Raw genomic sequence first — 27215 nt, 5'->3', positions numbered from 1 at the left:
GATTGCACCTCCTTTCCCTACCAAAGGCAGTACCCCCTTAGACCTGAGGCCCAACAAGGACTCCAAAAGATTGTTAAGGACCTAAAAGCCCAAGGTCTAGTAAAACCATGCAATAGCCCCTGCAGTACTCTAATTTTAGGAGTACAGAAACCCAATGGACAGTGGAGGTTAGTGCTCTCAGGATTATCAATGAGGCTGTTGTTCCTCTATACCCAGCTATACCTAACCCTTGTACTCTGCTTTCCCAAATACCAGAGGAAGCAGAATGGTTTACAGTCCTGGACCTTAAGGATAACTTTTTCTGCATCCTTGTACATCCTGACTCTCAATTCTTGTTTGCCTTTGAAGATCCTTCAAACCCCATGTCTCAACTCACCTGTACTGTTTTACTCCCAAGGGTTCAGGGATAGCCCCCATCTATTTGGCCAGGCATTAGCCCAAGACTTGAGCCAGTTCTCATACCTGGACATTCTTGTCCTTTGGCACATGGATGATTTACTTTTAGCCGCCCATTCAGAAACCTTGTGCCATCAAGCCACCCAAGCACTCTTAAATTTCCTCGCTACCTGTGGCTACAAGATTTCCAAACCAAAAGCTCAGCTTTGCTCACAGCAGGTTAAATACTTAGGGCTAAAATTATCCAAAGGCACCAGGGCCCTCAGTGAGGAACGTATCCAGACTATACTGGCTTATCCTCATCCCAAAACCCTAAAGCAACTAAGAGGGTTCCTTGGCATAACAGGCTTCTGCCGAATATGGATTCCCAGGTACGGCGAAATAGCCAGACCATTATATACACTAATTAAGGAAACTCAGAAAGCCAATACCCATTTAGTAAGATGGACACCTGAAGCAGACGTGGCTTTCCAGGCCCTAAAGAAGGCCCTAACCCAAGCCCCAGTGTTAAGCTTGCCAATGGGGCAAGACTTTTCTTTATATGTCACAGAAAAAAACAGGAATAGCTCTAGGAGTCCTCACACAGGTCTGAGGGATGAGCTTGCAATCTGTGGCATACCTGAGTAAGGAAATTGATGTAGTGGCAAAGGGTTGGCCTCATTGTTTTTATTTTTGTTTGTTAGCTTGTTTTTTTGAGACAGAGTCTCACTCTGTCGCCTAGGCTGGAGTGCAATGGCGCCATCTCGGCTCACTGCAAGCTCTGCCTCCCAGGTTCACGCCATCCTCCTGCCTCAGCCTCCCGAGTAGCTGGGACTACAGGTGCACACCACCACGCCTGGCTAATTTTTTGTATTTTTAGTAGAGATGGGGTTTCACCATGTTCGCCAGGATGGTCTCGATCTCCTGACCTTGTGATCTGCCCACCTCGGCCTCCCAAAGTGCTGGGATTATAGGCATGAGCCACCACGCCCGGCTGGGTTGGCCTCATTGTTTACGGGTAGTGGTGGCAGTAGCAGTCTTAGTATCTGAAGCAGTTAAAATAATACAGGGAAGAGATCTTACTGTGTGCTGTGTGGACATCTTATGATGTGAATGGCATACTCACTGCTAAAGGAGACTTGTGGCTGTCAGACAACTGTTTACTTAAATATCAGGCTCTATTACTTGAAGGGCCAGTGCTGCGACTGTGCACTTGTGCAACTCTTAACCCAGCCACATTTCTTCCAGACAAAGAAGAAAAGATAGAACATAACTGTCATCAAGTAATTGCTCAAACCTATGCCACTCGAGGGCACCTTTTAGAGGTTCCCTTGACTGATCCCGACCTCAACTTGTATACTGATGGAAGTTCCTTTGTAGAAAAAGGACTTCGAAAAGCGGGGTATGCAGTTGTCAGTGATAATGGAATACTTGAAAGTAATCCCCTCACTCCAGGAACTAGTGCTCAGCTGGTAAAACTAATAGCCCTCACTTGGGCACTAGAATTAAGAGAAGGAAAAAGGGTGAATATATATACAGACTAGTATGCTTACCTAGTCCTCCATGCCCATGCAGCAATATGGAGAGAAAGGAAATTCCTAACTTCCGAGGGAACACCTATCAAACATCAGGAAGCCATTAGGGAATTATTATTGGCTGTACAGAAACCTAAAGAGGTGGCAGTCTTAGACTGGCGGGGTCATCAGAAAGGAAAGGAAAGGGAAATAGAAAGGAACCACCAAGCGGATATTGAAGCCAAAAGAGCCACAAGGCAGGACTCTCCATCAGAAATGCTTATAGAAGGGGACCCCTAGTATGGGGTAATCCCCTCCAGGAAACCAGGCCCCAGTACTCAGAAGAAGAAATAGAATGGGGAACCTCACGAGGACATAGTTGCCCTCCCTCAGGATGGCTAGCCACGGAAGAAGGAAAAATACTTTTGCCTGCAGCTAACCAATGGAAATTACTTAAAACCCTTCACCAAACCTTTCACTTAGGCATTAATAGCACCCATCAGGTGGACAAATTATTATTTACTGGACCAGGCGTTTTCAAAACTATCAAGCAGATAGTCAGAGCTTGTAAAGTGTGCCAAAGAAATAATCCCCTGCACTGCAGGCCATACATTTCAATCCCTGTATCTTTAAGCTCCTTGTTAAGTTTGTCTCTTCCAGAAACGAAGCTGTAAAACTACAAATCATTCTTCAAATGGTGCCCCAGATGCAGTCTGTGTCTAAGATCTACCACAGACCCCTGGACCAGCCTGCTAGCCCATGCTCCGATGTTAATGACATCAAAGGCACCCCTCCCGAGGAAATCTCAACTGCACGACCCCTACTACACCCCAATTCAGCAGGAAGCAGTTAGAGTGGTCGTCGGCCAACCTCCCCAACAGCACTTGGGTTTTCCTGTTGAGAGGGGGCACTGAGAGACAGAACTAGCTGGATTTCCTAGGCCGACTAAGAATCCCTAGGCCTAGCTGGGAAGATGACCGCTTCCACCTTTAAACACGGGGCTTGCAACTTAGCTCACACCAGACCAGATAGTAAGGAGAGCTCACTAAAATGCTCAAGAGTAAAAACAGGAGGTAAAGAAATAGCCAATCATCTGTGCCTGAGAGCACAGTGAGAGGGACAGTGATCGGGATATAAACCTGGCATTCAACCTGGCAATGGCTACCCTCTTTGGGTCCCTTCCCTTTGTATGGGAGCCCTGTTTCCACTCTATTTCACTCTATTAAATCTTGCAACTGCAAAAAAAAAAAAATACACATAGAAATATCGACACATGCATACAGGAAAATCTGAAAAGTTATATGTCAAAATGTTAACACTAGGAAGAAACACTTATGGGTTGCTCATGTCTTTGAATACAATCTATGGTTTATCTAAATCCCTCACTAGTACTCTTATTTAAAACTTCAATGTTATAAGAGATAATGAATCAAACACAAACCATTCTAAAGGATCGTATTTAAACTGGTTTAAATGTTTGCTTTAAGTGCTTACTTTGTTAATCTATTAGAAATCTTTATATCTAGAAAAAAATTGAGCACCTTCTAAGGAATACAGTATTGTGTCAATAGCCTAGATCTAATTTTATTAGATTAATTTTTGTATATATCTTGGACTAGGAAGCACATTCAATTTTTGCATTTGCCTTTGAAAAACCTTTTCTTGGGTTTACATTTACTTGTACTTTTTGAAGAAAACAGTTTAATAGAAAAGGCTAAAAACTGTAATAGTTCGCTTTTAATCCTGCCTTGGCCAAAGACATCCAGAGTAGATGTGGCAAGGCAATTTTGATCCATTTATTTCCCATTTGTGAAATGCAACATGATACCCGCCTGGCTAAACTAGAGAGTTATGATAAGAACACCTGCTGTGTTGAATGTAAATTGCTTCAAGTTCTTTGAAGAAATATTCATGTATCAATTCAGGTATTATAAGGAAATGCACAAATCCTTATGGCCATCAGTTTATGTTCCATAAAATGTAGCAAACAGACCTCTGGACTGTTGAGAACACCCCAATTGGGTAAGACAGCTCCCTATACTCTTGAAATGTTTACACCTCTAACTTTTCTCTTCAGCTGGTTACCTGGCCCAGCTGGACATTCTGGGGAAAGCGTGAGGATGGGCTGTGGCTTTGTGAAGAGGAGAGCAGGTGGGAGCCACACTGGCTCATGTGTAAGCAGGCTGTTCTCTGGCTTTCAATGGCATCCAGAATACCCTGGTTATTCCAATGTAATTAGCCACAAAAGAGCACATTAGAATTTCTGTAAACACTCTTAAGATTTGAGGAAGGTGAAGTGATTCTGATTAATGGGGTGTATGGATTTCTCCTGGAGACCCCAACAAAGCACAGGGCTCTGCTCTCCCCTCCTGACTGAGGGTGATGGAAAGCATACGTGTCACCATTTCAAGAACACAGACATGAATGCCACAAAGGCAGATCATAGCTTATATCAAATAAAATGAAACACTTTTTTCTACATAGTCTAAGAACAAACTTTCCTAAAACCTTAAGTTCTAGATGATCTTTTTTATTTGAAATTTCATCTGATTCAACTGCCCCCTCTAGTGGTATTTTAAAAACCCTTGGGACACCAAGTCTCAAATTAGATTGGGAACACGGAATTTGGAAAAACAATTAAAAATTTCAAAGTAGCAGTGGAAGTAAGTTGAAAAAAAAAGTGAAATAAACAAGCTTTATTTAGTTTATCTACAGTTATCTAATTTACTCTTACTGATTATCAAATTACTTCAATAGCTTTATAATTAATAAGTAGTTGTAATTTCTCATCTCCAGATGGGAACATCCTGAATGTTGAATTTTCCCAAGAGCAACTTCATTCAAGGGATGAAATGTTCAGGTTTTATTCGGTGGGAAATCAATGTGACTCAGCTGCATACCATTGTAGTCATCAGGTTTCCATGCTGTCCGTTGGCTAATCCTCTTGAGAATTTATAAAGGAGGTTAGCCTTTATGTCTCTGTAATTGTGTGTGTGTGTGTTTCTGTGTGTGTGTGTGTGTGTGTGTGTGTGCCTGTGCATGTGTTTTAATTTCAATTGGAGCTGGCATTTTGAATAGACTTTTCATTTTTCTTTCTTATCCCAACATTGATGAGCCCTGCAACCATCACCCACCTACCTTCCATTGCTGAGCATATCTGTTTGTTGCTGACAGCTCTGAAACAGAGCTGTCATTCAAGAGTGGCAGCTCTGCAGGGTTGCACTGCCCAGAGTGCCACTTTCCTGGTTGTCACTCATTGGGAAAGCACCTGCTCTTCTCTGTGACTGTCATGAGGCATGGGCTTGCATCAGAACTCTGCTCCTCCCCAGAAAATTGAGATGTCCAATTCAATGGAGCCCGTGGAGGGGAAACTGCTGAGAAGGCACAGAAAGTGCTCTGAAGCAGGACTTCTCAGACTTTACCGCTCACATGCATCACCTGCAGATCTCATTAGATGCAGACTCTGACACAGTAGCCCTGGGTTGGGCCTGAGGGGCTGCATTTCCAATCAGTTCCCAGGTGATGCTGAGGCTCCTGGTCCATGGACCGCATTTGAGGAGCAAAGCTCCCAAGTACACCTGTTTTCAAAAATGATTCTTTCGAGATTCAATTTGGGATTCAGTTTCTAATTCTATGCATCTTGTGAATATTCCCAAAAGATATAGCACATATGCCATCACCTGAAGTCCTAGTTTGTATAATATGAAAGGAAAACTTGAGATTGGTAAGTTTCTTTACAATTTTGAAATTCCAGAATGATCATGGATTACACACAGTCTCTCTTACAGTATAGTGTGGTTTAAACGGCTACATCCAGTTAACTGCCCTTTTGTGATTTCCGTCCTTGTTAACCTAATTTTATTAATGCAGTTTATTTTTTAAAAGTCTCCTGGTTTAAGCAAGCACAAACTAGCAGTGTGGGCAGATGGCAGAAGGAACACCACCACAAAACCTGCCACTCAGAGTGTAACAGAGGACCGTAGCAGCTCAGAACGATCCCTTTGTTCATTTTGCTAATGAGTGTCCTCATTGCTGTGGGCGTCTGAATAGTTAATTACTTGCAGTTCCCGCAGCTGACAGATGGTGGGGACAGAGCTAAGGGTTAATCTCGGAAGAACAGGGGTTGTGGATTGATATGTGGAGGACAAACCCCCGGATTTAATGTTTTCCTTGCTTCCTGCTTTCATACAAAAAGATTCTTAGAACCCGTAGTTAGGTATTAGCTGCTACCATTTGTAAATTTTACACTTCATCTGATGAATTCAAATAGTTCTTCTTTAGTTTATGAGAATTGGGTGCTCGTGTAATCCTCTGTGGATGTTCATATTCTGCCACTGTTAGGAAAAGTATGCTTAAGCCTATTAAGGCCAGTATTGTTTGTTTATTTCTTTCCACACACACACACACACACACACACACACACACACACACACACACACACACAAACCTTTTAGTCTATAAACTTATTCTGTGATAGTCTCAAATTGAACAATGTGGGACAAGAAATTAATGACTGGGATTCTTCCTTTATTAAGAAAACAGTGTTGTTTATTAACTACTTACTAGGTTTGTTAGTTCTCATTAGTTAAGATGAATTGGGCTCAAATAATTTAAATGAAATGGTGAATCAAAGTCATGAAGATTTGTAATTGAGCTTAGTGCAAAATTTAACAACATATTTTAAATATTACTAACTCTTAAACACACACACACACACACACACACACACACATATATATACCATACATAATTTCATTAGTAAGTCACTTGTTTTAAAGGACTTATTAATGTACTTATTAATGTACTACAAACAATTTAAATCACTTCTTTTTCTTTAAAACTGTTACAGGGGAAAATGTTTTAATAATTTACTTCCACGTATCCTTAAACTTAAATGAAAGTGTAGTTCCAAAGGGAAATCAGTCAAAAGAAATTATTTTGTTTTTGATGGAAGATTTTATTTTTATTTATTGCCATCATGGAATTACTGTAAAAAGAATAAGTTATAATTCACCTGTGATGACCTTAAATTCAAAAGTATTTTTAATGTCTATAGTAATTTTGAACAAGGCATGTAGAATCTTCTATCTCCTTTGGCATAATAGTATTTTGAGATTGTATAATCTGTTTAATATCGTACCACAGTAAACTATAAAGTTCTGCACCAGCTTCCCCAATCCATTACATCTTAATTTTTTTTTTTAATGTGTGGCAGTAAAATCTAGACAACCATAAGGGAGGATATTCAGATGTTTTCAATAGCTTTGAAACAGACAAGAAGAAGAAGGCAAAAAAAAAAAAAGAGTAGCTGTCCCAATAAGCGCGTCTATTGCGTAAGAAAAAGCTCTCCCATAATGGACATGGCAAGATTTAAACAAAAGACGCACATAATAAAAATGTAAATGAGTTTGCTTTACTAAAACTATAACTTTAAAGTCTTTTGTTGTAAGTTATCCTGAAACCTTCTTACAAGGTAATCACTGTTTGCATAGAGATTTAAACCGAAGTCTTCAATAGCATTAAACGCCTGCACAGACCCCGTGTGACAAGCATGCAAAGCCATGTTAATGTTCAGAATATGAATTGCCTCTGGGTGGCTCCTCCACCAAGCAGAAAACCAACTGTGTGGATATCCGTGTGCCTGATGGACTCCATGCGGCTCCCAGCCTGAAAACGTCACCACTTTGACATGTGATGTGCTCCTCATGACACTGGCAGCACTGACACTGGGAAATGCCACAAAGGCAACAAGCCCCCCTCCTTAGCCATGCACTCTGCCACCCCCTGGCGCTGCCCGTCCTGGTCCCCCCAGCCTGCCTAGTTACAGGCGGACAGCACTTCAGACACACACAGAGGGAAGTGTGGGTGGAGGGGCCCCAGCTGCCTCCCCGGACACAGCCTCCATAATGAATTGACCTGAATGATGAGGGCACACAAACAGTATGATATGCATTATTCCTGTCAATAAAATGTCCCCATGTGTTGAGGTCTTTGTAGAGAATGTACTGGAGCCTTTCTTCCAGCAAGCTCTATTTAGGCTCCTTCCTTTTTACTATTCTTATTATAAGTGTGTAATAGAATTCAGAAAATTATATGATAGCTTTTCTGTATCCGTATTGTCCTTGTCTTGCATATTTAAATCCTTGGCTCCCTGCTTAGGAATATGGCATTCTCCATCTTTTAGGAATCTTTTGCCAAAGAAACCAGCTCTCCAAAATCAAACATAGAAAAGGAAAATTTGGAGTACAAAGTGGAAAATGAGAGGCTGCTTCAGATCATTTCAGAGCTTGAAGAAGAAATCCAGATCAATCTAAAAGAAAATTCAGCATTAGGTAACATTTTGAAATCACTTTTGAGAAAAATCTATATATTGGTCACTTTGTAAAGCTCATAACTATGTTTGTCTTTTCCAAACATACATTCGTTTGGTTATTTACATTTGAAAGATCAATTTCATAGCCATCTTTGCTTTTTATTGAAGATAGCATTTCTTGCTTGGGACAGAGGATGTGTTTGTAGTTGTACCCCTGAGCCATGTCATGTTAATTCAGGATGTTGTTTCAAGACAGACATTGGCCTTTGCAAAAATTTGCTAATCAATGCTCCATTTCACTTAGCAATATTATAGCCAGATAGAAACTTTTGCTGATTTCTTTCAGATGCTTAACTGATTATCTAAACTTGATAACATTTAAATACTTAAGAATGCATATAGGGATATGCTTTGTAGGGAAAACAGAGTTAGCCCTTCAGGAAAATATGCTAGTACTTAGTAGTTACTTCAATTTTTGATACAAAGCTTAAATATACAATTTCATTTGTGTACTTAATACCCCTTTTCTTTCATACCACAAACATTGGTGAAAGTTGTGTTTAAATCACCGAAGTTGTTAGAACATGTGGAAAAGAGAAAAAAATAATCACCAAGGTGAGATTGCTCTAACGTATTTTTTCATTTAACTGTGATCCGAGTGATTATGTTAATTACATGATGTTGTCCATAATCTTCAGTATTCAAAGAATGAGCAGGCAATAAAATGAATTATAGCAAAATATCAGTAAAATGAGATATACTATATTAATATTATCCCTTGGATGTAAAATTCTACCATGCCAGTATAGTCTCGTTCTCTTCTGCTGTGGCATAGCGAGGCTTTTTAGTTTTGGGTCGTTCTTATTAAGTCATAAACTGCCACCTGCTAAAGCTCTTTGTATTGGCTGTGACTAACAGCAAAAATGTCCGTCGCTAGTATTGATGAAAAGCTTTCAGCCCTCAGCCACACTTGGATCTTGAACTTACTTCTTAATCCCTATCTGACCAGCCATCTGAACAGCAGGAAGAAGGCTGTGAATGTCAAGGGCAGTTGTGAAGGTCACAGTCCTGCTAGGCCTTGTGTCCACTACGCCTGCTAGTGCCCCACAGCCTGCCCTGAAGCAGGCCATTTAAATACAGGGGCATAAGCGTGTAATTTCATGGTTGGCCTCTCTCTCCTTTTGTTTACAGAAGATGAACTTATAAGTATGAAAGAGATGGCAGAAAAGGATCACAAAACTATTCAAAAGGTACTATAACGTTTTTACGTTGATAAATGACTCTTTTAAATGGAACTATAGGCGCAATTGGCCAAATAACACTGTGTCCAGAGTGTCTTATGACATAGAGGAAAGTTGATTCACATATTTAATCTCTCCCCACTATTTGGGAAGGGTGACTAGAGGCAAATAAGGACTCCATCTTGAAAACTCACGAATGTGTAGATACTTCTTTTGTTTGGGATCACTGACCATCTATCTGCCTTGTTGATTTTAAGGCACCGAAAAGTTACATGACACAGACAAGTCTGAAGATGAGCTTGCAGTTAAGGAAAAAATTATATTAAAATGAACAGTCTTATTTTCAGATCAGATGTTAGTTGATGTTCATGAATGAGCTGGGCTTATGTTATCTGGTAAATGTTTAGAGCAGGGAATTCTTTTGGTAGAACAAAAATCAAGATTTCCAAGGTGGGGCGCAGTGGTTCACACCTGTAATCCTAGCAGCTTTGCAGGCCAAGGTTGGAGAATCTCCTGAGCCCAGAAGTTCAAGGCCAGCCTGGAAAACATAGTGAGACCCCCGTCTTTATAAAAATAAAAAAAATTAGCCGAGTGTGGTGGCACATATCTGTAGTCCCAGCTACTCGGGAGGCTGAAGTAGGAAGATTGCTTAAGCTCAGAAGTTCGGGGCTGCAGTGAGCTAGAATTGCACCACTGCACTCCAGCCTAGACAACAGAGTGAGACCCTGTCTGAAACACACATACACACACACCACCAACCCCCACAACAACAAGATTTCCTAGTGCATTGAATTTAATGCAGTAGGATCTCAGCAATTCCTGCTCTCCCTGCACACGTGGGGCTCCCCAACTCTGTTCTCATTTATCCATAAACTTCCCTATTGTGGCTCTCAGTTACCATTCTGTTATGGTCTATCTTCCCTGCCCTACTGGAGGCTCCATGAGGGTGGAAACTGCCCTCTCTGGTCTCTTAGTGGGGAGCATGATGCCTGAGGCACTGAAAAATACTCCAAGAGATGAATAGAATAAGAATGCATTTACAGTTCAACAGTTTACAGATAAACAAGCAGATTCACATCCCCAAATTATTCCAGATAAACATAAATGTCTTCCAGTAACTGAACCGAGTATCCGTTCTTAAGTTAAAATGGATTAAAATCAGACAAAATTAAGAATTCAATTTCACATTTGCACTAGCCACATTTGAAGAGCTCAGCCACCACATGTGCCTAAGTTTAGGTTCAGATTTCAACCAGGCCTGATATTGCCATTCAAGATATTCTTTTTTTTAATTTTTAAAAATGTTTTGTCCTTTATTTCTTCTAAAAAAATGGGATATATATGCAGAATGTGCAGGTTTGTTACATAGGTATACGTGTGCCATGGTGGTTTGTTGCACCTATTGACCCATCCTCTAAGTTCTCTCCGCTCACCCCGCAACCCCCCAACAGGCCCTGGTGTGTGTTTTTCCCCAATCTGTGTCCATGTATTCTCAATGTTCGACTCCTACTTATGAGTGAGAACATGTGGTGTTTGGTTTTCTGTTCCTGTGTTAGTTTGCAGAGGATGATGGCTTCCAGCTTCATCCATTTCCCTGCAAAGGACATGATCTCATTCCTTTTTATGGCTGCATAGTATTCCATGGTGTATATGTACCACATTTTCTTTATCCAGTCTATCACTGATGGGTATTTGGGTTGGTTCCATGTCTTTGCTATTGTAAATAATGCTGTGGTAAACATACGTGTGCATGTCTCTTTATAGTAAAATGATTGATATTCCTTTGAGTATATACCCAGTGATGGGATTGCTGGGTCAAATGGTATTTCTGGTTCTAGATCCTTGAGGAATACTCCATACTGTCTTCCACAATGATTGAACTAATTTGCATTCCCACTAACAGTGTAAAAGTGTTCCTATTTCTCCACAGCCTCACCAGCATCTATTGTTTCCTGATTTTTTAATAATTGCCATTCTGACTGATGTGACATGGTATCTCATTGTGGTTTTGATTTGCATTTCTCTGATGATCAGTGATGTTGAGCTTTTTTTCACATGTTCATTGGCCACGTGAATGTCTTCTTTTGAGAAGTGTCTGTTCATATCCTTCGCCCACTTTTTGATGGGGTTGTTTTTTTCTTGTAAATTTGATTAAGTTCCTTGTAGATTCTGGATGTTAGACCTTTGTCAGATGGGTAGATTGCAAAGATTTTCTCCCATTCTGTAGGTTGCCTGTTCACTCTGATGATAGTTTCTTTTGTGCAGAAGCTCTTTAGTTTAATTAGATCCCATTCGTCAATTTTGGCTTTTGTTGCAATTGCTTTTGGTGTTTTTGTCATGAAGTGTTTGTGCACACCTATGTCCTGAATGGTATTGCCTAGGTTTTCTTCTAGGTTTTCATGGTTTTGGGTTTTACATTTAAGTCTTTAATTCATCTTGAGTTAATTTTTGTATAAGGTGTAAGGAAGGGGTCCAGTTTCAGTTTTCTGCATATGGCTAGCCAGTTTTCCCAGCACCATTTACTGAATAGGAGATCCTTTCCCCATTGCTTGTTTTTGTCAGGTTTGTCGAAGATCAGATGGTTGTAGATGTGTGGTGTTATTTCTGAGGTCTCTGTTCTGCTCCATTGGTCTATATGTCTGTTTTGGTACCAGTACCATGCTGTTTTGGTTACTGTAACCTTGTAATATAGTTTGAAGTCAGGTAGTGTGATGCCTCCAACTTTGTTCTTTTTGCTTAGGATTGTCTTGGCTGTACAGGGTCTTCTTTGATTCCATATGAAATTTAAAATAGTTTTTACTAATTCTGTGAAGAATGTCAATGGTAGTTTGATGGAAATAGCATTGAATCTATAAATTACTTTGGGCAGTATGGCCATTTTCATGATATTGATTCTTCCTATCCATGAGGATGGAATGTTTTTTCATTTGTTTGTGTCCTCTCTTATTTCCTCATTCAAGATATTCTTAGATTTTAGATAAAACTACTTTTAAGAAGTATTTTTCAAAGAAATGGTTACCCTGATTGGTCAGAGGTGGGAGATGTTTCCCTGATAACTGAATCTCTCACAGGTTTTCACAAGGGGAGTTCATTTTCTTAGGCTTCACCCTATTTGCAGTGACGATAATGTAAATTCCATTTAATCTTCTTGGCATCAACCTCTAAGGTCAGAAATAAAGTCTCAGCCTTCTAGTTTCACTTAATAACCAACCAGGGAACCATCACCAGTTCTTCCTTTCCTCCTTCCTTTCCTCCCTCCTTTCTCCCTCCTTTCCTCCCTCCCTCCTTTCCTCCCTCCCTCCTTTCCTCCCTCCCTCCTTTCCTCCCTCCCTCCCTCCTTTCCTTCCTCTCTCCCTCCCTCCTTCCCTCCCTACCTCCCTCCTTCCCTCCCTACCTCCCTTCCCTCCCTTCCCTCCCTTCCCTCCCTTCCTTCTCTTCCCTCCCTTCCTTCCCTCCCTTCCCTCCCTCCCTTCCTTCTTCCCTCCCTTCTTTTTTCCCTTCCCTTCCCTTCCCTTCCCCTCCCCTCCCCTCCCCTCCCCTTCTCTTCCTTGTCTCAGGCTCACTCTGTCCCTAAGGCTGGAGTACAGTAGTATGATAATGTCTCACTTGCAGCCTCAAACATCCAGGCTCAAGCGATCCTCCCATCTCAGCTCCCAGAGTAGCTGGGACTAAAGAGGAGTACCACCACACTTGGCTAATTTTTTATTTTTCTATTTTTGTAGAAACAGGGCCTCCCTATATTGCCCAGTCTGGTTTCAAACTCCTGGCCTCAAGTGATGCTCCCACCTCGTCCTCCCAAAGTGTTAGGATTACAGGTGTGAGCCACTGCACTGGGCCCGGTTCTTTATTGAAAATGTTTCTCAAGCTCTTCAGTCTGTGCTACCACTGGTAGAAATGAGTAGCATGTACTTCCTACTCTCTATAAGGAATACAATAACCAATTAAAGCAAAAAAAAAAAAAAATCTCACTGGTAAGCCACCAATTGATGGCTGGCTATATCTGGCAGTTTAAATATGTCAGTTAAGTGCTGCCTCAGCTTTCTAAATTTGCACTGTGCCATGGTGGCCCCTGGCCACATGTGGCTATTGAGCACTTGAAATGTGGCCAGTGCAAGTGAGGAACTAAGTTTTAATAATTTAATTTCCAATTATTTAAATTCAAATTTAAAAACTCATTTCAGTTCTTGGAAAACCTTTCTGTATATTTTTGATAACTTGGATATGTGACTCTACTTTTTCATTTGTAAATTTTATGAAATCTGAATACAAATAAAGTATTTCCAATGAAAACGTAGCTCCTGAATTGAGATGTGCTGTGAGTGGAAAATACACACTGGATTTCAAAGACTTGGTGTAAAAAATGTGAAATGTCTCACTAATAATTTTTTATATTGATTACACATTGAAATAATATTTTGAATATATATTGGGATAAAAACACATTATTAAAATTGCTTTTACCTATTTCTGTTGCCTTTTTAACACAGCTACTATAAAATTCAAAATTATATATATGACTCACATTATATTTCTGATAGCTCTATTATGTATAAAGTAATATATAAATATAATGTAATATATATAACAAATTATATAATATAGTATAGCAGAGTCCTAATCTGCTTGATTTTTTTTTCAATTCTGTCTTTCTTTTCATTTTTTCTTTACATGCACTGGAACTTCTCATAGACATTGAATGTAGGGACATTTTGGTACTGAGCAGAAAGAATCTAGAACCCTGGATTCCTGTTCCATTTTTGCCACTAGGTCCCCCGGGGCCAGTGCCTGTCTCCTCCTTCCTGTTTCTCCCAGGAGTACTGTGTGGACTGAATGAGATAATGAATGTCAGCATGCTTTGTCATCTGGGAAGCAGTTCAGATGTTGTTGAACAAATGACAGCTGATATTTGCTGGGTTTTTTTCCAATATCCTGCACTAAATCAATTAGTTCAGCAATTATTATTAGTTGCCTTTAAGTACTAGGCACTGTGCTACTGCTAGAAAAAATAAAATGCATGTATATACCTATGGTCCCTTCTGGGGACAGGTGAAGTCTACAGGGATAGACCAAAGCCATAGGGCAGTGAGATAGGGACTGTAAGAGAAGTGTGTACTACAGAAGAGATGCCTGACTTCATCTGGAAGATTCTAGAAAAGCTTCACAAACAGTTCCACAACCTTTCTCACGTTCTCCTGTTGAGGCCCACTGGAGCTGATTTTTTAGGTTTTGTTTGTTTGTTTGTTTGCTTGTTTGTTTGGGGTTTTTTTGAGGTAGAGTCTTGCTTTGTTGCCTGGGATGGAGTGCAGTGGCATGATCATGGCTCACTGCAGGCTTCCTGGGCTCAAGCAATTCTCCCACCTCAATCTCCTGAGTAGTGGGACTACAGGCATGCACCACACATGGCTAAATTTTGTTTTACTTTTTTCTTTTTTTGTGGAGATGGTCTCTCACTATGTTGCTTAGGCTGGTCTCGAACTCCTGGGCTCAAGGGATCCTCCCACCTCACCCTCCCAAAGTGCTGGGATCATAGGTGTGAGCCACCGTGCTGGGCTTTGGAGCTGATTTTTCCAGGCAGGCAAGAGTGGAAGAGCTGGGTACAGGGTATGAATGCATAAAGCCTGACATGGGTTTGTGGAACTGCTTGTGACTGGGTGTGGCTCCAGAGTGCAGTAGGAGTCTGATGAAACCATATAGGAAGAATCTGTAGTGGGGCAGAGAGTGGGGAGGCCAGGGGTGTGGGGAAGGGGGTGTAAGCAGGAAATGGAAGAACGGAAAGGAGCAACTCAGAAGCCTTCAGATAACCACGTGTTCCCCCCACCCTTTTTTTTTTAAAGCCTTGGATGCACTTAAAAACAGGTTGAAAATGGGACTGAATTTGGGGAGGCTGACCTCTTGCCATCTATCTGGGCTAAGCATGGTTAGCTATGGAATTCATAGCTTTTGTGTTTTAATTCCAGGAATCAAATAGCAGCTGTATCTGTGTCTGTCTTCCAGCTGCTGCCACAGTAGACTCTGTTCTCATGAATTTCACTCTGGGAGGGAGGCAGACCCGGAGTCAGAGAGCACAGTACAGGTGTGATAGCGTCAGGATGCAGAGAAGCAGAGTTTGGTGTGCGGCACACAAGAGGCATGCCCAGCCTGGACTCTACGGGATCAGGGAGGGTTGGAGGAAGGATACTGCATTAGCCACGAGAAGAGCAGTTAGAGTTAGCCAGGAAAGAGATGCAGGAGAGTTGGGAGCGGTATTCTAAGTACCACGCAAAAGCACCTTGTATAGCAAAGGGCGTGTGGTTTCCTGTAGCTGAAGAGTACATGAGAGCAAGGAGTGGCAAGGGGCAGAGGACAGTGGCAGAAGATTATATGCGTGCAGAAAGGTTTGAATTACCTTCTAAGTGCGTTGGAGAGCCTTGAACATTGCGGCAGGATCAGATTTGTGTTTCAGAAAGAAAATGAATGGGAGGGAGGAAAGCCCGGAACCAGAGTCCAGTGAAGGTGTTGCTTGGATAAGCCAGGGAAACAATAAAGAACTGAAACAAGAACAGCGACACTGAGGATGTTTATTAAATTCATACAGACATGAATTAATTAAATTGAATGCATATCAAAACAAAAGATTGAATTTTGCTAGCCTATAACACACACAAACAGCAACTGATCAACGTAAATACAAAGGCAAGTCACAAGGGAACAAGGGCCCTGCAGTGAATGGGGTTTTTGTTTGTTTTTTCATTTTTAATTTTTGTGGGTACCTAGTAGGTGTATATATTTACAGAGTATATGAAATATTTTGATACAGGCATACAATGTGTAATAATCACATGAGGGTAAGTGGGGTATCCATTACCTCAAGCATTTATCCTTTGTATTACGAACAATCCATTTATACTCTTTTAGTTATTTTTAAATGTACAATTAAATTATTGACTATAGTCACCCTGTTGTGCTATCAAATACTAGGTCTTATTCATTCTTTCTAGCCGTTTTTTTTTGTACCATTAACCCTGTTACCCCACCCCTCACTACACTTCCCAGCATCTGGTAACCATCCGTCTTCTCTCTATCTCCATAAGTTCAATTGTTTCTATTTCTAGCTCCCACAAATAAATGCTTGGTTTGTTTAGAGACAGGGTCTTATTCTAGGCTGGAGTGCAGTGGTGCGACCATTGTTCATTGCAGTCTTAAATTCTTGGGCTCAAGCAATCCTCCTGCTTCAGCCTCCGAAGTATCTTGGATTACAGGCACGTGCCACCATGCCCAGCTAATTTTTGTATTTTTAGTAGAAACGGGGTTTCACCATGTGGGTCAGGCTGGTCTTGAACTCCTGACCTCAGGTTATCCACCCACCTCAGCCTTCCAAAGTACTGGGACTACCAGGTTGGTCTCAAACCCTTGGCCTCAAGCAATCCTCCTGCCTCAGCCTCTCAAAGCACTGGGATTACAGGTGTGAGCCACTGCACCCAGCCCAGTGTATGCTTCTGATAGCTCTTTTCAATTGGCATAAATGTGGTTTGATATGCACATAGATATAGTGCAAAACCCTAAAATAAGAGATGGATCACATAAAGCCTTAAGCAAAATTGTTCTTTTTGACAGAGTGGGACTTGCTTTCTTGTGATGTTACATTTTGATGGTATGGGGTGAGGAAAGGTGTAAATAAATCGGTATTTTCTGTGTATATTTTACTTGCTTGTATAATAATTCCATAATAATATAAGATGATAATCTGTAGAAATTTAATTTTCTTTTGATCAGATTGAGATCCATTTTTCTCATATTAAAATATGTTTCACTAAATTCTCTTGAGGAGGGATTTTAGGTGTTCTGTTCTTATGTTTAATAAAAATATAATTTCTTCTCTATTTCAGTTAATGGATAGTAGAGACAGATTAAGAGAAGAGCTTCATTATGAAAAGTCGTTAGTTCAGGATGTGGTAAGATGATTTACATTATTTCCTAACAAATTTGAATTCAGGAATTTAATTTAACCATGAAAGTTTTATAAACTTTATTTGTGATTGTTTCCTGTGAATGGCTCATTTCATCTTTATCAAAAATCTAAGTACATGTATAATTATAAACATTTGTAAATGGTCATTTTAAAGAAAGCAGTTTGAGTAGCACAGCAATAAATATGCTTACTAGAGTCTTGTGTAAAAAATAGTATTACCACTTAAAACCATGTATAAAATTTCTGCATTTTATTATGGAGATTTAAAACACACGAATATGAGAGCCCGCTATTTTGAAGGAATTGCTATTTTCAGTTACAAATTGCCATAAGTGACAATAAAAAAAGAGCCCAGCTAGATATTTTGGCATTCTGTGTTAGTCTCATAAGAAAACACTGCCTTTTTATGTTCTTTTAAGAGAACTTTCCAGACGGCTGGTCTTTTATCAGTTGACTACCCAGCCACCAGCCCCCCCACAGCAGCCCCCCACCCAGCTTATGGTGGCGTATTTGGCTTTCAGCTGATTACCACTAGTATGTCTTTGTTACAGTAAACTGACTGTGTTTATTATAATAAAAAATAAAACACAGCTTGACTTGCGTTCTAAATGTGCTTGAAAAGAATATGATACTGTTTGGAAGAGAAAAGGTTGCTCATAGGAAATCAACACCACTTCAGATATTGAAACATTCGCTTTTTTACAGCTTGTCACACTTTGTGCCAAGTCATGACTGTTTCCCTAACTCTGTTTTGTTACTCTCAGCACCCTGTGTTTTGGGTTCCTTGTCATAGAAATTAATGCAAAACAATTCTCCTGGATTACAATAAAGCCTTCTATGAAACCAACTTGGGAATGCAGGCAACGAAAAAAATTTATGGTTGGTGATTCGCAAAAACCATGTGTTAACAAATGTGTTATTTTGGGCCCTCTACTTTTAAATACCTGGCATATAAAAATAGACTCCATTATTTGAGTCTACTTGGTGAATTTCTTCTACCCCCACCCCCACTCTCTTCTGTCATTCCTCCGAAGTTCAGGCTTTGCTTTGGAAAACAAACAACTAAATAAATGTGCATATTGTCATTAAAATTGAAAGTGTTTTTATAGAGTGGAAAGCCAATGTTAGATTGTTTGTTAGCAGCAATAGAGAAGAAATTAAACTACTCAATCAGTGAATTTGTGCCTATACTAGGAGCAGATCCCATACTCTTTGAATTACTTTGCCTCTTTATTTTAACTGTAAGCCTTTAACGGGTGCTATTGTATTGCTCACAGGGGAACCAATCACGTTTTATTTTGTGGTTTAGAAGTTTGTGGCGCCCCAAGCTTGTTGCCAAGCAGCAAGAGCCTGCACCACAAACCCCACGACAACGAAAGAGCCTTCAGGATGCCTAGACTAGTCTAGGAGCTCATGATTTCAGTAGAGGGAGTGGGCTTGAGGTTCTTCGTGTGATGGAGGTTTCCATTGCATACCTGCTTTGGACCCATCGAGGTCACTATTTCGCCACCTTCTCCCTATCCCTGCAAGGCATTCTGTTACTCACTTGGAGGCAGCCTGGCCTTGTTGTTGCTATTTATGCTTCCTTTGTTTCTCGCTATCCTGCATTTTTCCAGGACCCAGGATTGGTGATTGCACTGAAGGGAGAGTGGGAGAAAGTGGAGTTGACCACAGTCATTCTGTAAAAATTTAAATACTTTCTAGCTAGAAGGGTTTTGTTACATGCTTGTCTATTACTATTTTCCAATGAAAGTTATTTTCTGACCTGTTAAGAGTGCAAAAAGTCAAAGAACTGGTAGTAAAGAGGCACAGTCAGTAAGTATATGTAAACTGGCTGTGTGTGGCAGCTCACGCCTGTAATCCCAGTGCTTTGGGAGACTGAGATGGGAGGATCACTTGAGCCCAGGAGTTCGAGACCTGCCTGAGCAACATAGTGAGGCCCCATTTTTATATAAAATAAAAAAGATGAGCTAGGCATGGTAGCGCATGCCTGCAGTCCTCCTACCCAGGAGGCTAGGTGGGAGGTGTGAGGATCACTTGAGCCCAGGAGTTAGACACTGCAGTGAGCTGATTGTACCACTGCTTTTCAGCCTGGGCGACAGAGCAAGACACTGTCTTTACAAAAATAGATAAATAATATTTATTTATTTATTATGTATAACTTATACACATTTATTATTTATTATATATATATAATATATATGTTAGGTAAGCAATGCAACCTAGAGTGATTGTATCCTTAGAATGGCTTTTGAGGAAGCATATGAAATAATTTTGTATCTTCCCATGATTCCTAGGCTGAGTGGCTTTCATTTATTTTGAAGTTAACAGAAGAGAGGGTCCTCATCAGAAAAACACCATGATTGAACTCTTTCTCTTACTTCATTTCCATCTGCTTCATCCCTGAGCACCCTATTTCTTGGAACAATCCAGACTGGAGATAGGAAGGAAGTACATAGGTTGCCCTAGCCCCATTCTGGGGGCACAGCACTAAGTTACCATTGCAGTCTCCCTCGCTCCCACAACCAGGTTCCTGACGCCTGCGTTCCCTCCGAGGCATGCCTCAAGCCTGTGCAGTCCTGTCATGTGGCAGTATTTAGCCATCCAGTTAGGAAACAGATACTTTCAGTGGCCTATGCAAAACCACGTTTACATGGAAGCTCTGCGAATAGTGGCTCTTCATCAAGACAAACGTGACACAAGCGTGGCCAAATGTGACTGTGTCCCTGTATGCCATGGAAGGCAGAGGAGCAAGTTCTGCTGTCCATGTGGTCCCTGTCTCACTATCAGTGAGTCTCTGCCCGCTGGTCAGTCAAATGTGCTCCATGCAATCTTGGACATTTATTAGTCCTGCATAGCCTTCACAATCTACTTTTTAAAATAACATTTATAAAATATAGAGACAGGGTCTCACTATATTGCCCAGGATGGTCTCGAACTCCTCGACTCAAGCAGTCCTCCTGCCTCAGCCTCCTAAAGTGTTGGGATTACAGGCATGAGCCACTGCAACCGACCCACGATCCACTTAGGAAGTCAAAGAGCTAGAAGGCAAACCTTGTGAAAGGAAGAGCTCTCCTAAGGGTGTGTGTGAGGGTGTGTGGTTCAAAATTCGTCAGAATGAGCCCCATGAATTCTTGCAGCCATCCACCCTACCTGAAATCAGCAGGTAGATTTCTCTCTTTACTCTCAGGAGATTCAGATAAGGATGCCTCAGAGTTCTTTTCCTTCTGTGCTGTTCCTTCTCCCTGAACTGACCTCTCTTGGTCAGCAGCTGGTTAGCTCCTCTCATCTTTCAGGTCGGAGATCAGATGCTGCCTCCTCTGGGAAACCTCTCCCACCCTGACTTCCCTTGCCTGGAAGAGGTGTCCACCCTCATGCTGGCATGGCATACAGTTCTCCTCTTGTGGCTTTCATCACATTCTATAGAGATGGCCTGTTATCTTACCTGCCATTTCCATTCTGTGAGCTACGGTTTTGCCCCTAAAACCTAACATGGTGGCCTCCATGGAGTAGATGGCCAATAAATATTTGTTATGAGTAAATGATGGAAGGGATAACAAAAAATATTTATTTGAGAATGACTTAACCCACACTATATATGGCATGAACTATATGTACTTTAATAAGCCCATAATACTGTTAATACACACGTAACATAGCTATACACTATACAGAGTAGCTACAGTGGGGTTTCCAGGATTAATTTCCAGGTTCCATTCCAGGGGTTCTCAACCTTTTTGGTCTCAGGATCTCTTTACAATCTTAAGTATTATTGAGGTACCCCAAGAAAATTTGGTTTAGATGGTGATACAGTTTGGATGTGTGTTCCCATCAAAATCTCATATAGAAATGTAAGCTCCAGTGTTGGAGTGGGGGCCTCGTGGGAGGTGATTGTATCACGTGGGCAGATTTCTCATGAATGGTTTAGCATCATCTCCCATGATACTGTCTTCACTATAGTGAGTCAGTTCTGGTGAGTTCTGGTCATTTAAAAGTGTATAGCACCTCCCCACTTCTCTCTCTCACTCCTGCTCCCACCATGTGAGACACCTGCTCCCCCTTCACCTTCCACCATGACTGGAAGCTTCTAGAGGTCTCCCTAGCAGCAGAAGCCCCTGTGCTTCTTGTACAGCCTGCAGAACCATGAGCCAATTGAACCTCTTTTCTCTATAAATTACCCAGTCTCAGATATTTCTTTATAGCAATGTGAGAATAGACTAACACAGATGGGTTTTATCTATTGATATTTACCATATATGAAACGAAAACAGAATCAAATTATTTATTAAATGACTTGAAAATAACAACACTAAACTCTTTACATGCTGTCATAAATGGCATATTGTTTATAAGAAAATCTTTCCCAACACAGAAAATGTTTAGCAAAAGTGGCTTTGTCTTACATATGTGTGTATTTTGTATACGTGTGTGTGTATTTTTTTTTTTTTGGAGACGGTCATACTCTGTCACCCAGACTGCAGTGCAGTGTGCACAATCATGGCTCACTGCAGCCTCGACTTTCTGGGCTCAGGTTATTCTCCTGCCTCAACCTCCCAAGTAGCTGTGTTTACAGCCACGCACCAACACATCCAGCTAATTTTTCTATTTTTTGTAGAGACAGGGTTTTGCCACATTGCCCAGGCTGGTTGTGAACTCCTGGGCTCAAGTGATCCACCCACCTCAGCCTCCCAAAGTGTTAGAATTATAAGCATGAGCCACCACACCCAGCCACTTATTTCTGCAAATTTCTTAATATTTGGCTTCCTGGAAATTATTGAAATTCTCATAGATGCTTCTGTATTCTCTGCCATAATAAATGTCACATAGCTTCTGAAAAACTCCAGTGTCCACTTGTGAGACCGTAAGAATGAAGAAACAGTGACTAATCTCTTAGTATTATTATGAGAATAATTTAGGCCTCACAGAACCCCTAAGGTTTGGGGCACCTTAGGGGTCCTTGGACCACATGTTGAGATCTGCTGCCCCATTGAATAAGGAAGAACTCTTAGCCAGGTGTGGTTAAGTGAAATGTCTTTATCCATTTGTGATTCTGATCCTCTTCCTTTGTTTTCATTTAATTTATTTATTTACCGATTCCTTTCCCTGACACATCGCTATTAAAATGTTACACTTTCTAATACATTTACTAATACTAATACAGTTACATAAACATAAGCCATTACCCCTGCGCTCAGGGAGGCGGTCCAAATTTCCACATAAGGAAATTGCCATTTATCTCTCCCAACGTGGTGATTAGGCCAACTGCTCACCATGGGCAATATCTAGTGTTGTGCTGTTGTATTCCTATATAGAATACAAGGGTACAGGCATACATACCTCTAGAATGTGTGGTGCAGGTATAAAGTTTATTGATTAAAAACTTACAAGAAGAAAATTAACAGACAGGACACACTCCTTTGGTCTTTTATTAGCCCACCAAGAGGAGAGCTCGGGTAAGGTGAATCACAGGAATTGCTTGGGAGAGGGATACCTCACACATACCACTTTATGTATTTATAGGGAAGTTGGCCATCTAGCACGCTATATGACAATGGGAGCTTCCTGGCCAGGGAATTGTCTTTCTGAAAAGGGGAGCACCCAGAGCTGAGCTAGAGGAGGTGGCATCAATGACTTCTGTATGAATAGGAGTCCTGCAGGTCTTCCAGAGGCTCCCTTTATCCCCCTCTGAGCCATTTCACTGACCAAGCAACAGAGTGAGGAAGGACTATTGGGTCATGGGTTTGTCTGTTCCCACTAGTAATGTGTAAAGGTTCATTCCCTCCTCAGAGAAAAGAGGAGTGGATTATTCACACCTACACTCAGTGGTGAAAGCACTGATCATGACTGATAGGGTGACTAACTCATCCTGGTTTGTTCCTTCTTAGCACTGAAAGCCCTACATCCTGAGAAACCCCTCAGTCCTAAAAAAACCAGGATGGTTAATCACCCTAATGGGAAGAAACATGGAAGCTTCTTTTATGAGTCCAGGGATTCCAAATAAACATAAGTTCATGTATCCAATGTATTGAGGGAGAATTCTGAGGCAGAATGGAAACTCTGTAGGAAAAAGGGCTCAAACTTTTAAAAATTAACCATATTGATATTGATTACAGGGAAAACTTATCAAGTGAGCTAGCATTCAAAATGACTCCTGCCCAAATTTTTTAAAACCTCAAAAAATTCTAGATACAGTATTACAAACATCTTTGTAAAAGCATAAAAAAATGACCAGGGACATGGGGCTTACCTGGTCAAAAGTCAAACATCAAGGAAAACACAGAGGGGTCAGTTGAGGTTTCCAAGCTGATTGTCCTGAGGGGATTTACTCAACTGCACTAAACAGAAGTCACAGTGCAGGGCATGCTAGAGTGCCTGTGTGTGTGTGTGTGCATGCACGTGTGTGTGTGTGTATGTGTGTGTAGGGGTAATCAGCAGTGATCTCTTGCATTAAGCTGAGAACCAAAGGTCATTCCTGCAGGATGAATGTGACCAAATGTAAACCTGCAACCTACCTAATACCCAGAGGCCTGCAGGGGAGAGTTGCCTCTGTACTGAGCAACACAAGGGGGACAATCTCTTCCTGAAGGGTTTTGAGAGGCAGGACTTACAGGGGATTTGCAACTCAAATTTGTGTTCACCGAACCTCAAACCCTCAGTTTAGTTAGTTTGCTTGTTTTTAAGAGATGGGATCTTGATAGGTTGCATAAGCTGATCTCGAACTCCTGTGCTCAAGCAATCCTCCCACCTCAGCCTCCCAAGTAGCTGGGACTACGTGCCACTGCACCTGGCATCAGTTTGGTTTTAAGTGAATAGGAAGTACCCGTGAAAGAAGCAAATGGAAATACTCTCTGTAAGGAAGTACTTTAATCCTAAGCCTCAGAGAATTCCCAGAATTCTCTCCCCTACAATTATAGGAGCAATTAATAAACATAGTCAAAGATAAGGAAGCACACAAGGAAATAAGGAACCACCTGTGTGTTGCAGCAAGTCAGGGACCCCGAACGGAGGCACTGGCTGAAGCTGCGGCAGAAGAACATAAATTGTGAAGATTTTGTGGACATTTATTAGTTCCCAAAATTAATACTTTTATAATTTCTTACGTCTGTCTTTACTGCAATTTCTGAACATAAATTGTGAACATTTCATGGACATTTATTAGTTCCCAAAATTAATACTTTTATAATTTCCTATGCCTATTAAATCCTAGGCATAGGATTTAATCTCTTAATCCCATCATCTTTGTAAGCTGAGGATGTATGTCATCTCAGGACCCTGTGGTGATTGCGTTAACTGTACAAATTGTAAAACATGTGTATTTGAACAATATAAATCAGTGCACCCTGAAAAAGAACAGAATAACAGCGATTTTCAGGGAACAAGGAAAGATAACCATAAGGTCTGACTGCCTGCAGGGTCAGGCAGAATAGAGCCATATTTTTCTTCCTTCAGGAAGCCTATAAACAGATGTATGAGTAGGAGAAATATCGCTGAATTCTTTTCCCAGCAAGAAATATTAATAATTAATACCCTGGGAAAGGAATGCATTCACAGGGGTAGGTCTATAGATGGCTGCTCTGGGAGTGTCTGTCTTATGCGGTTGAGATAAGGGATGAAATATGCCTGGTCTCCTGCAGTGCCCTCAGGCTTACTAGGATTGGGAAATTCCAGCCTGGTAAATTCTAGTGAGACCGGTTGTCTGCTCCCGAGCTCTGTTTCCTGTTAAGATGTTTATCAAGACAATGCGTCCCCAGCAGGACATGGACCCGCATCAGTAATTCTGATTTCTGCCTTGCCCTGTGATCTTGCTCTGCCCTTTTACTTGTGATCTTTTATTGCGCTTTGAAGCGTGTGATCTCTGTGACCCAATCCCTATTCATACGCTCCCCCACCTTTTGAAATCCCTAATAAAAACTTGCTGGTTTTGCAGCTTGGGGTCACCGTCACCGTCCTACCAATATGTGATGACACCTCCGGAGGCCCAGCTATAAAATTTCTCTCTTTGTACTTTTTCTCTTTATTTCTCAGACTGGCCAACACTTGGGGAAAATAGAAAGAACCTGCGTTGAAATGTTGGAGGCTGGTTCCCCCGATACCTGTGAGAAACAATACAGAGTAAAAACAACTACATGGACTTCAGAAGTTCAAGTTTTCCAACAATATTTACTGTGTGTGGCAGTTTGCCTCCAAAAGTGGATCAGGACTTGGTCCCAGTCAAGGAACCAGCAATATATGCCTAGTTGGATTTCAAAATTACTATGGACCAGCTATTGCTGTATGTCTCTTTCTTCCCTTGAATGGAGTGGGATCTCTAGTGCTTATCCTGTGTCCCGCCATGGAACATTGGCTGTGTGGGGACAGACAACTAGTCTCTTTAGTTTCTGGATCTTCAGATCAAGAGAGATTGTACTCAAGGAGCTTCATCTGCACCTGGACCTGATTTAGATAATGAGATTCCAGACTTCAAGCTGATGCTATAGTACAGTGAGATTTTTTAAGGCCTTGAGTGAAGATAAATATATTTTGTTCATGGGAAGAATATAAAATAATGGAGCCAGAAAGCAGGCAGATGAAGAAAAAGCATTTGAGGGACTCCAATTTCCGTTCATGATAAAAATTACTCTCAGCAAACTGGGAATAGAAGAGAACCTGTCAAGCTGATAAGAGATATCTACAAAACACACTATTATCATGGTTGTTAGTGAAAGGATGAAGATTTTGAGTCTGAAGTCAGAAATATGACAAGAATTTCTGCTCTTATCACTTCCATTCAACATTGTATTTTAGGTCCTAACCAGTGCAATAATGCACACACACAAAAATAAATAACATCCAGATTGGGAAGGAAGAGGTAGAACTTTTTAAATTCCAAGATGACATGATCATCTCTATAGGAAATCCTAACAAATCTACAAAAATAGCTACTAGAATTAATAAGTGAATGCAGAAAGGTTGCAAAGATCAAGATACAAAAATCTTGTACTTCTGTATATAAGCAATGAACAATCAAAAATTGAAATTTTGAAAAACACCAGTTACGATAGCATCAAACAATATGAAGTGCTTATGGATAAACATGACAAAATACACACAAAACATGTACAGTTAATAATATAAAATACTGCTGAAATGAAGACTTAAATAGATGCAGAAATATTCCATAGTTCATGATTCAGGAGATGCATATTATCAAGCTGTCAATTCTCTCCAGATTGATTTATAGATTCAACACAATCCTAATCAAAATCCCAGCAGGGTTTTTTTGTTGTTGTTGTTGAAATCAACAAACCTATCCTAAAATTTATATAGACATGCACAAGACCTGGGATAGCTAAAACAATTTTGAAAAAGAGCAAAGTTGGAAGATGCACACACCTGGTTCAAATTTGCTGTAAAACTATAGTAGTCAAGGTAAAGTGGTCTTGGCCTAAGGATAAACATGGATTGCTGGAATAGACTAGAGAATCTAGAAGTAGACCCTATGGATCATATATAATGAATTGACTTCTGACCAAGATGCAAAGGCAATTCGAGTAGTAAGGACAATCTTTTCAACAAATAGTACTGAAACAATTGGACAGCAATAAGCAAAAAATGAACTTCAACCCTTACATGACACCTCATATAAAAGTTAACTTGAAATGAATCAGAATGGTAATAGCTGAAACTACAAAACTTCTAGAATAAGGTATAAGAGAGAATGTTAGTGGTCTCAGATTTGGCAAAGATTTCTTAAATAAGAAATTACAGTTTATCAAAAATTTAAAAAGTTTAGCCAGGCACGGTGGCTCGCGCCTGTAATCCCAACATTTTGGGAGGCCAAGGCT

At 40.7% G+C, this 27215-nt stretch overlaps 1 protein-coding gene across 1 annotated transcript in view; it reads left to right on the top strand.

Moving 5' to 3' along the window:
• C8H10orf67 (chromosome 8 C10orf67 homolog) overlaps positions 1 to 27215 on the top strand; it is a 164513-nt gene that overhangs the window by 49105 nt on the left and 88193 nt on the right. The window contains exons 6-8 of the mRNA XM_054522065.1: positions 8074 to 8221; positions 9394 to 9452; positions 17309 to 17374. Coding sequence (XP_054378040.1) covers positions 8074 to 8221; positions 9394 to 9452; positions 17309 to 17374 — 273 coding nt within the window. The remainder of the gene's footprint in view (positions 1 to 8073; positions 8222 to 9393; positions 9453 to 17308; positions 17375 to 27215) is intronic.

The sequence above is a fragment of the Pongo abelii genome, chromosome 8, assembly GCF_028885655.2.
Source record: "Pongo abelii isolate AG06213 chromosome 8, NHGRI_mPonAbe1-v2.0_pri, whole genome shotgun sequence".
Lineage (NCBI taxonomy): Eukaryota > Metazoa > Chordata > Mammalia > Primates > Hominidae > Pongo > Pongo abelii.
This window is presented reverse-complemented; position numbering and strand designations above follow the sequence as displayed.